General features: G+C 47.1%; 1 protein-coding gene across 1 annotated transcript in view; it reads right to left on the bottom strand.

The window, feature by feature from the left end:
* Positions 1 to 10,437, bottom strand: part of LOC107123424 (zinc finger protein 91-like) — a 35,605-nt gene extending 25,168 nt beyond the window's left edge. Inside the window, exons 1-2 of the mRNA XM_015426671.1 lie at positions 10,339 to 10,437; positions 6,015 to 6,962 (exon numbers count right to left, since the gene is read on the bottom strand). Coding sequence (XP_015282157.1) covers positions 6,015 to 6,962; positions 10,339 to 10,372 — 982 coding nt within the window. The 5' untranslated portion in view covers positions 10,373 to 10,437. The remainder of the gene's footprint in view (positions 1 to 6,014; positions 6,963 to 10,338) is intronic.
* Between the last annotated feature and the right edge of the window lie 303 nt (positions 10,438 to 10,740).

The following is a 10,740-nucleotide window of genomic DNA, read 5'->3' as shown; positions in this document are numbered from 1 at the left end:
TGGGGATCTGGGATTACAACCAGTGTTCCCTCTAAACTGAGTTAGTGTGAGCTAGCTCACAGTTCTTTAGCCTCCGGCTCACAGATTTTTGTCTTGGCTCAGGAAGGGAGGGCTCCAGAGCAAGCCTAATTGATGCAGTAGCCAAATCGCTTGCTCACAACTTTAATGCCAGGAGCTCACAATTAGAATTTTTGCTCACAAGACTCCACAGCTTAGAGGGAACATTGATTCCAACTGATCTCCAGGTGACAGAGATCAGTTCACCCAGAGAAAATGGCTGTTTTGGAAGTCCCTCCCCAAATCCCACCCTCTTCAATCTCCACTCCCCAAAAATCTCCAGATATTTTTGCCAACCTGGAGCTGGCAACCCTACATTCCAGAGATTCTCGGATAGGAAACAGCTTGCAGGGAGGAATCGGCAGCTGGCTGATGGGGGGAGGGGGGGAGAATGACGCACTGCCCCCGGCCTGGATCTGCTCAGCCGTCCCTCCTTTCCTCGCTGCCAGGATCCTTGCTCTTCCCTTTCTTCCTTGCCCAGATGCAAAGCGAGCCTGGAGCACAGCCCTTTCCTGCTCCAGGAGAGACGCATCTCTGTTCGCCCCCTCGGCACGCACCAAGGCCCTCCGCTGGCTGCGCCAAAGTCGCTTGCAACAAAAGGGGGTGGGTGGGCTTGTTCAATATCTCGCACCTCCGAGCATGTGCAGAGTGCTCCCCCACACACAAGCCAAGGATCCTGTTTTTCTGGAAAAAGCAACTGTGGTCAAAATGCCTTTGCAAAGCGCTTCCCCAGAACACTGGCGGCTGCCACTGAAACGTTATTTTGATCTGCACAGCCAGTCAGCTATCCAGCGGCCAATCAGAAGCCCTCCTGGGTAAGAACCCCACCTGGTCCCACCCACATTCCGAAAACACTTTTTGGGCACCAGGGAAGGACTTGTTAGGCACCAGTTTGGTGTAGTGGTTAGGAACGCGGGCTCTACTCTGGGAGAATCGGGGTTGAGTCCCCACTTTTCCACATGCAGCTGCTGGTGTGACCTTGGGTCCGTCACAAGTTCTCTCAGAGCTGTTCTTTCATGAGCAGTTCTCAAAAGAGCTCTCTCAGCCTCACCTACCTCACAGGGTGTTTGTTGTGGGGAGAGGAAAGGAAGAAGATTGTAAGCCACTCTGAGTGAAGGGCAGGGTATAAATCCAGTCTCCTCCTCCTCCTCCTCCTGGAACTCTGCTCCTGAACAGAAAGTTAGCTTTTAGGCACTGACTGAACAAAATGGGTTAGGATCCTGATACTCCACGAACAGATTTGGGCCTTGAGGGTCTGATGTTCCACTGGACCAAATAGGAATGGGCAACATCAGCTACTGTATTTATGACATTAGGCACAATTGTAACTTGTATGGCAAATGTAAGGTGTACCCTGCAGCAGTGAAAAGGGCAGACTCTATGATAGTGGTTGCTAGGAGAGGGATTGAGAATAAAAAGGCCAATATTGTAATGCCCTTGCATAGATTTATGGTGCGGCTTCATTTGGAATAGTGTGTCCAGTTCTGGTCACCGAATCTCCAAAAGGACATTGCAGAGCTGGGAAACAGTACAGAGGAGGGCGACCAAGAGGATGAGGGGGTTGGAGCACTTTCCCTTTGGAGGAACGGCTGAAGAGTCTGGGACTTTTCCATCCAAGAGAACGTGACACAGATTACGTCTCAGGTCAGGTCCATGGCAGGACTCCAAGACTGAAACAAATTTGGGCGTCATTACTCACTGGAAAATGGAGTTTCTTTCAGCTAAAGCAGCAAAGGCCTGGCCTGTGAACTGTTATTATTTTAATTTATAATCCATCTTTCTTACTGGGACTCAAGGCAGACTACAGGTATGATAAAACGACTTCTCTGTCAATCAGTTGAGAGCCAGTTTGGTGTCGTGGTTAAGAGTGCAAACTCTTAATCTGGGAGAACCGGGTTTGATGCCCCACTCCTCCACATGCAGCTGCTGGTGTGACCTGGGGTCAGTCATAAATTCTCTCAGAGCTGTTAAGTTCTCTCAGAGCTGTTATCTCAAGAGTAGTTCTCTCAGAGCTCTCTCAGCCCCACCTACCTCACAGGGTGTCTGTTGTGGGGAGGGGAAGGGAAAGGAGATTGTAAACCGCTCTGAGATGCTGAGCGAAGGGCGGGGGTATAAATCAAATCTCTTATCCTTCTTCTAGATTACGAGATACGGTAATATTTTAAATCTAACAGCAAAGCTTCCTAGTAAAACAAAATGTAGCAGTTGGGCTGGGATTGTAGAGCAAGGAAAGAAGAACAATCCGTGTAAATCAGCTTGCAGCAAAAAGACCCTCCATGTAGCAAAAACTTTGTCCCTAATAAGTCACCACCTGAGTGGATCCATTACACCACAACTTTACTCCACCTACAAGAACGCTTCCTGTACAATAGGGGCAGTGATGCTCTGTATTCTTGGTGCTTGGGGGGGCAACAGTGGGAGGGCTTCTGGAGTTCTGGCCCCACTGGTGGACCTCCTGATGGCACCTGGGTTTTGGACAGTGTGTTGGATTGGATCGGCCACTGGCCTGATCCAATGTGCCTTCTCTTATGTTCTTATGTCCAAGGCAGTGGGGCTCTGTATTCTTGGTGCTTGGGGAGGCAACAATGGGAGGGCTTCTGGAGTTCTGGCCCCACTGGTGGACCTCCTGATGGCACCTGGGTTTTGGACAGTGTGTTGGATTGGATGGGCCACTGGCCTGATCCAACATGCCTTCTCTTATGTTCTTATGTCCAAGGCAGTGAGGCTCTGTATGCTTGGGTGGCAACAATGGGAGGGCTTCTGGAGTTCTGGCCCTGCGGATGGCACCTTTTTAGCCACGGTGTGACACCAAGTGTTGGACTAGATGGGCCACCGGCTTGAATCAACATGGCTTATGTTCTTAATTCTGTTTTGTCCATTTTGTGAAATGTCAGATGTGGGGGGGCCTTTCCTGATTGCCTCAGGCAGGTGCCAGGGCTATTTTGGGGCAGGAACGCACAGGAAAGGAATTCTGGCTGGCTCCTGAGTTGGCCACACCCATCAGGAACTCATTAGCATAATAGGCCACACCCAACAGCAGAAATCCATTAGGATTGGCTACATTAGTGGTGTGTGGCCTAACATGCAAAGGAGTTCCTGCTACCAAAAAAGCCCTGGGGTTTGACCACAAACAAGGTAAACAGAATAAGAAGGGAAAGGTGGGTGTGGCTGGATGACCACACTTCTGGTAACACAAGGGTGTGGCCTAATGTGCTAATGAGCGGTGCTGTCAGGGTGTGGCCTAATATGCTAATGAGTTTTGCTGTTGGGTATGGCCTATTATGCTAATGAGTTCCTGCTGGGCTTTTTCTACAAAAAGAGCCCTGGACCCTTATACAAGGTGGGAGACTCCACAGAAATCAGGTCGGAACGGGCAGCTGCTGGTCTTATCCATTTGAAGGGTGGTGCCCCCAGAAGATTTTGCATGGTGGAATGAAGTTGTGACGGCGGAACAGAGCAGGAGAGATGGTCCTGCAGGTTCTCAAGGTGGAGGTGTTCCACCTCACCTACGATGTGATTTTTTTTAACAAACTGGAGATGGAAGGGATTCCACCTGGGGCCTTTTGCATACCAAGCAGAAACTCTACTACTGAGCCTCAGCCTCTGAGTGATAACACAGATTCTGCTTAATATTTAGAAATCTGGGCCTCATCCACATTTTCGGTAATAGCTCAGGTTTATTGAAAGAACCAGATCCCACAGCACACTAGAGAAGCATTCCTCTAAAAGCAACGCAATACGCTTTTTTTAAAAAAGCAAAAAAAAGACTGTAATACCAGCTGCGATAAATAAATCTGTTAACAAGCTCTAAGCCTTCTTTCACAACAATGATTTTCAAACAGTCTAACAACACACAGGACGGTTCCACCAGCACTCGGGCATCAATACACTAGGACTACTAAACGCCAAAAGAATTTTTACCTAATCACTTCGGAAAATTATGTAGATCCACATCTCCCACCTTCACTATTAGGCTTCTGACAGAGGGCAAAACTAATTACGCATCAAAGAGTCCGCAGGGGAGTGTGGTGTAGTGGTTAAGAGCGACGGACTCTAATCTGGAGAACGGGGTTCGATTCGGTTGCTTCAGACCAACACAGCTACCCCACCTGAATCAGGAATAACAGCAGTGGCACAGTGGGTATATCCCACTGTCTTAACATCTGAACTGTGTTAGTTCAAGCCCCGCGCTGGTGTGACCAGCCAGCCTGTTGTCCCCAGCTCATCGTCCACCCAACGATTCGAAAGCTTCAGCGAGTAGATAAAATGGGAACCACTCCTTAGAGAGAGTGGGCACGCCAATCTCCCTTGTGGGAGGGTGTTAGCTGACGGTCAGACGTCCTGGTCGAGGCTTGGAAGGCGAAATAGCTTCTGGGCTACGAAAGAATCCCTGCAATGGATGTTCCGGCCAGGCGGTGGCAGTGTGGCGATTGACATACGGGTCCTGAAGCCTGGCCAACACGCAGTCGTGCAGAAAACTACAGAGCCAAGCCAGAAGACGTCTATACCGGGCAGTGACGGCGTGTGCAATTAAAAATGAATATATGTTGTCTTCCCTATCCCCTACAAACATTGTTAGTCCCTTGTCTATATTGAGTAACTGTACATCGCTTTGAGCCCACTGGGGAAAGCGATTAATAAATGGAAAGTATTATTATTATCATTTCTCTTCCGTCTGCCCATTTATCAGCATCCTCAAAATCAGATGCTAAACCCCAAATAGTTGCTGTGTATGCGTGACCATCGTTAACAACCACCAGCCTGGAAGGAAAAAAGCCCCAGGTTTAACAGCTTCCTACAATCTCTCCAGAACTGGAAAAAAGTGGAATACAAAGTTATTTCGAAGAACTGTCCTCTACCACTTTCACAGGGCTATCCCGTAAAATGTGGCATGAGCAAAGAGAACTCATGAACTCTCATGCTGCAATGAATGACTCTTTTGGAATTCAGTTACATGCTCCAGCTCCTTCTTGGCTTGGACAAACACGCTAGCCTTTAAGACAGCCATTATGCCATGTGGTATACTGCGTTGCAGTAGCCCACCAGATGGAAACTTAAGTCAGCAGACGCAGCAGAGTAATGTCAGAAAGGTGATTCCACCTTCAGAAGATAAAAAACAAAAAAGCTCCCATAGAAAGGAGAGGTAATTCTAGAAGATGTGGTGATGGTAGTTGATTTACTGACTTCTTGGGCCGAACCAATATTCCATATATGTTACAGAACACCAAGCAAGAAACAGGATCAAGCCCAAAATACCTATGTCATCCACAAGACTAGGAGTGAAAAAATAAGCAAGATCAAGTTTGTGGGCGAAGACTGACAACTGTTTCAGACGAAGCCGTTGGCGTTAAGTCAGACCCGCAAGACTCTTTTGGAAGTTTTAGGAGGACTCTTCACCATCAATCTACAGCAAACTCTTAGGATTAAATCCTTAATGTGGGGCTTGATCTCTAAAAAGAGCAGCCGAGAAGTCACTTTGACCCAACAAACATGCTACGTATTTGGAATTTTCAGCAATATAGGCTGTGGTTTTGTTGTTAAGAACTACATTGGCCATCGGGCAGAATTCACAGGAAAGTCAGCGTTTTGTGTTAATTTCCAAGAGAGACACTTGGTTAGTCTGGTCAGATTGAATTCATTTTTCATTTCAGGTTAAATAGACATTTTAAATTTATTTTCATTTTCTTTGTTCTAACCATATTTAGGTCCAATTTATTCGTCATGTCATTCTGCCGTTTGTAGGCATCTCTGTTTTTTTATTGTTAAGCATTTGTTTTACGTTTGAACTATTATAATCTGCTCATTTAGATAAATAGTAAAGTACTGGAAATTATCCTCTTGGGTTGGTTCGTAATTCAGGGGATTCTGGGAAGAGGTGGCATTCTGGGAAACAGGGACAACTTCTGAACCTAGAGTAGGTGGAATCAAGTGGGTATTCACAGGATCCTTTTTCCAACCCCCTGAGTGTACCCTTTGATGTGAAATGAGATTTGTTTTCTTATTAAAGCTCTTCCCACACTCCAAGCACTGGAATGACTTCTCCCCTGTGTGGATTCTTTGATGGGATGTCAGGTTGTGGCTCCAGCTGAAGCTTTTCCCACACTGCAAGCATTTGAACGGCTTCTCCCCAGTGTGCGTCCTTTGGTGAGAAGTGAGACTCGAACTCCGACTGAAGCTCTTCCCACACTCCAAGCATTTGTACGGCTTCTCCCCAGTGTGGATCCTTTGGTGGGAAGTCAGGTGTGCGTTCTGGTGGAAGCTCTTTCCACATTCGGAACAGGTGTAGGGTTTCTCCCCGGTGTGGATTCTTTCATGGGAATTAAGGTCTCTCCTCTGAGAAAAGCTCTTTCCACACATGGAGCAACTATAGGGTTTCTCCCCTGTGTGGATTCTTTGATGCGATGTCAGGTTATGACTCCAGCTGAAGCTTTTCCCACACTGCAGGCATTTAAATGGCTTCTCCCCTGAGTGTGTTTTTAAATGAGAAGTCAGGCATTCGTTCTGAATGAAGCTCTTTCCACACTGCAAGCATTTGAAGGGCTTCTCTCCCGTGTGGACTCTTTGATGGGTAATTAGTTTTGCCCTCTGTCGGAAGCTCTTCCCGCACTCCGGGCACTTAAATGGTTTCTCCCCAGTGTGAATTTTCCAGTGAGCCTTGAGGCTAGACTTCCAGCTCAAACTTTTCCCACACACGAGGCATTTCCTCTTCCTCTTGCCTTTCTCCATTTTTTCTTCAATGGGGATTTCATAGACATCGACACCCTGAGAAGTTACGGATTTATTCCTCCTCCTCCGCACTTGGGCTTCGGTTTTCCTTTTCTGTTGGTCTGCCTCTCTGTATGGGTCTCTTCCCCCGGGCAGCCTTTCTGGTTCAATCTCCTTTTCGATCTCTGATTCACTGCCTGCTAGAATAAAGAGAGTGGGCGGGAAGGTAATGGCTTGAAACAGAAATGTAGGCTCACAACAGCGGACTAAAAGCAGACACAACCACAGGGGTCTACTATCCTCCTTCCATCCTCTCAAGGTAACCCTCATCTGTCTCTTCCTTCACTGATCCTAGTTTCAAGTGGGTCGCTGTCAGTGTTCCCTCTGAGCTGAGTGAGTGTGAGCTAGCTCACAGTTTTTTAGCCTCCGGCTCACATTTTTGTCTCAGCTCGGGAAGGAGGGCTCCAGCGCAAACTGATTCATGCAGCAGCCAAATCGCTTGCTCCCAACTTTACTGCCAGTAGCTCACGAAGTAGAATTTTTGCTCACAAGACTCCACAGCTTAGAGGGAGCATTGGTCACTGTGCTGGTCTGAAGCAGTACGGCAGAGTTCAAGTCCAGTGGCACCTTTAAGACCAACACAGTTTTATTCAAGGTATGGGCTTTCGTGTGGCCAGAATTAAACTTTGTTGGTCTTAAAGGTGCCACTGGACTCAAACTTTGTTTCAATGCTCCTGTTGACTAAAGGGATGGCCACTTTTGTGTCATTCTGTGATTGTCACACGCGCCCTCTGTCTGAGACCCTAGAGAGACACTGTCAGTCTGAGTGGGCAGTACTGACCTTGCTGGACCAATGGTTCAAACTCAAACTCAGCTTAGAGGGAACGCTGGTGCCAGTCTGGTGTAGTGGTTAAGTGTGCGGACTCTAATCCGGGAGAACCGGGTTTGATTCCCCACTCCTCCACTTGCACCTGCTGATGTGACCTTGGGTCAGTCACAAGCTCTGGCACAGCTGTCCTTGAAAAAGAGCAGTTTGTGTCAGAGCTCTCTCAGCCCCACCCACCTCACAGGGTGTCTGTTGTGGGGAGGGGAAGGGAAAGGAGTTTGTAAGCCGCTCTGAGACTCCAAGTGAAGGGCGCGGTATAAATCCAATCTCTTCTTCTTCTCTTCTTATTCTGAAAATAAAGAGCTGCATCCATCCCAGGAGATAAAAAATAGGGCCAAGGCCAAGGCCGACGAATTCAGGTAAAACTATACTTTATTACTCAATTAAATATCCAAAAAATCCCCATGCGTTTCAACGACAGGCTTCGTCAGGGGGATCCATTCATCTTGCAGCAGTTCTTCAAAAAGAGTAAAAGGCAATTGTCCCTGGAAGAACTTCACTATATTCTGGCCTCCAGTTGACACACATTGGCGAAATAGGGAATTTTTGGAAATTGAATTGAGTAATACAGTATCGCTGAGTATACTGAATGAGACCACTTGTCCATCAAGGTTAGTACCAGGGCTATTTTTGGGCAGGAACGCACAGGAACGGAGTTCCGGCTGGCTCCCGAGTTGGCCACGCTCAGCAGTAACTCATTAGCATAATAGGCCATACCCAACAGCAGACACTCATTAGGATTGGCTACATTAGAGGTGTGTGGCCTAACATGCAAAGGAGTCCCTGCTCCAAAAAAAGCCCTGGGTTTTGACAACAAACAAGGTAAGCAGAATAAGAAGCAAAAGGTGGGTGTGGCTGGATGAGCACACTTCTGGTAACATGTGGGTGTGGCCTAATATGCTAACGAGTGATATCAGGGGTGTGGCCTAATAGGCTAATGAGTTTCTGCTATTGGGTGTGGCCTATTATGCTAATAAGTTCCTGCTGGGCTTTTTCTACAAAAAGGGCCCTGGTCAGCACTGTCTACTCAGACTGGCAGCGGCTCCCCAGAGCCTCAGGCTGAGGTCTTTCACATCACCTACTGCCTGGTCCTTTAAGCTGGAGATGCTGAGGATTGGACTTGAGACTTTCTGCATGCCAAGCAGATGCTCTGCCACTGAGCCACGCCCCCTCCCCGTGGTTGAGGCACGGCACAGGCGTGATAGTTGCTGAGTGTTGGTGCAGGTGTGTTTGAATAAACCAATCTAACTCACAAATCTGACAAACAGGTCCATGTGCTTTCCATCTCTGTTTCAACTGTTTGCAGAAAGATCCTGCAGCTGTTGCAATTGCATTTAAGTCACAAGTGCAGTAGGATGCTCTGACCTGGAGGGCCTAGGCTAGCCCAATTTCATCAGATCTCAGAAGCTAAGCAGGGTCAGCCTTGGTTAGTACTGAAATGCAGGGCTATTTTTGGGCAGGAACGCACAGGAACAGAGTTCTGGCTGGCTCCCAAGTTGGCCATGCCCAGCAGGAACTCATTAGCATAATAGGCCACACCCAACAGCAGAAACTCATTAGGACTGGCTACATTAGGGGTGTGTGGCCTAACATGCAAAGGAGTTTCTGCTCCAAAAAAAGGCCCTGGGTTTTGACAACAAACAAGGTAAACAGAATAAGAAGCAAAAGGTGGGTGTGGCTGGATGACCACACTTCTGGTAACATGTGGGTGTGGCCTAATATGCCAATGACCTGTGCTGTCAGGGGTGTGGCCTAATAGGCTACTGAGTTCCTGCTGTTGGGTGTGGCCTATTATGCTAATGAGTTCCTCCTGGGCTTTTTCTACAAAAAGAGCCCTGCTTAAATGGGAGACCACCAAAGACACCCAGGGTTGCAGGCAATGGCAAACCACCCCAAACGTCTCTTGCCTTGAAAAAAAAGGGGGGGGGACCTCTGTGAGAAACCAAAAAGGGTACCGAGTACCAGAGGCCACACAAAAGAAAACGCTGATGCACTGGATGGCGTGCAAACCAAATATATACAGTGCAAAAAGTACAGTGTATTAGTGAAAACAGTCCCTAAATACAGTGCAGAATCCTCCCCAATCTCAGATCCAGTTCTGCTTTTTGCTTCCCCCGACCCTGGTAATCAGCCACTGTCGATGCGGCGAGACCTGAAGTAGATCCCTGCAGTGGCTATTTTAAATGGTATTGGGGGGATTCAACCCTCCCCGAGGTTTTTTAATACCTTTTTGGATTTTTCTGCAGTCCCACAAAGTCCCCAGAGTCTGTAGAAAAACCTGCTGGGGGAGAGTGTGCCCCCTATCTGTGGAAATAACTATCTGCACGCAGAGGGGACTGTTGAGAATTAGATATACAGATATCAGAGTACAGAAAGAAAATCTGCTCTGTTATCTCATAATAAGAAGGCAGAGGATATTTCTGTTTAGAATCTACTTCTTCATACATTGATATTCAAGATGCTGCATTCATTCTGCTTCTACATTTCAAAACATTTGTGTACAAATTTTTTGAAATACTTCTCATTCTAAATTCGTCTCCTACTTGCATAATACACACTTCATCTCTCCTCGGATTTCGTGACTGGTCCATTTCTCGGATAAATTGCAAGGGGGAAAGCGGTATTGATTTGTTCCTTTTTTTATCTTTTGCTGTTTGCATTGATCAACCCACAGACTGCGAGAACCTTACCCAGCGAAGCCACCAGTCCATAATTCTCCTCCATGACTTCCTTGTGCAGGGTCCTTTGGCCCGGATCCAGCACAGCCCACTCCTCCTCGGTGAAACACACGGCCACCTCCTCAAAGGTTACCGGCTCCTAAAAGAAAGAACATTGGCAGACGTTTGTCCAAGCTTAGAAGAATGGGACAATAAACTCTACTGATTATGCAGTAATGGCAAAATTAACAACTTATGTGAGAAATAGATCAATTTCAAAATTTGAGGAGAGATGAGGTGTTTATTATGCATATTATGCATGCAGGAGACAAACTCAGAATGAGAAAGTTTAAAAATGAAAATGAGGAACAATTTAAAAAGTGTATATAAATGTAGTACAAAGCGTATCAAGGTATATAAGATGAAGCTGAATGA

Source organism: Gekko japonicus, unplaced genomic scaffold (assembly GCF_001447785.1).
Source record: "Gekko japonicus isolate JY-2015 unplaced genomic scaffold, Gekko_japonicus_V1.1 scaffold2302, whole genome shotgun sequence".
Lineage (NCBI taxonomy): Eukaryota > Metazoa > Chordata > Lepidosauria > Squamata > Gekkonidae > Gekko > Gekko japonicus.
Note: the sequence above shows the minus strand (reverse complement) of the source record. Positions and strands in the feature narration are given on the sequence as shown.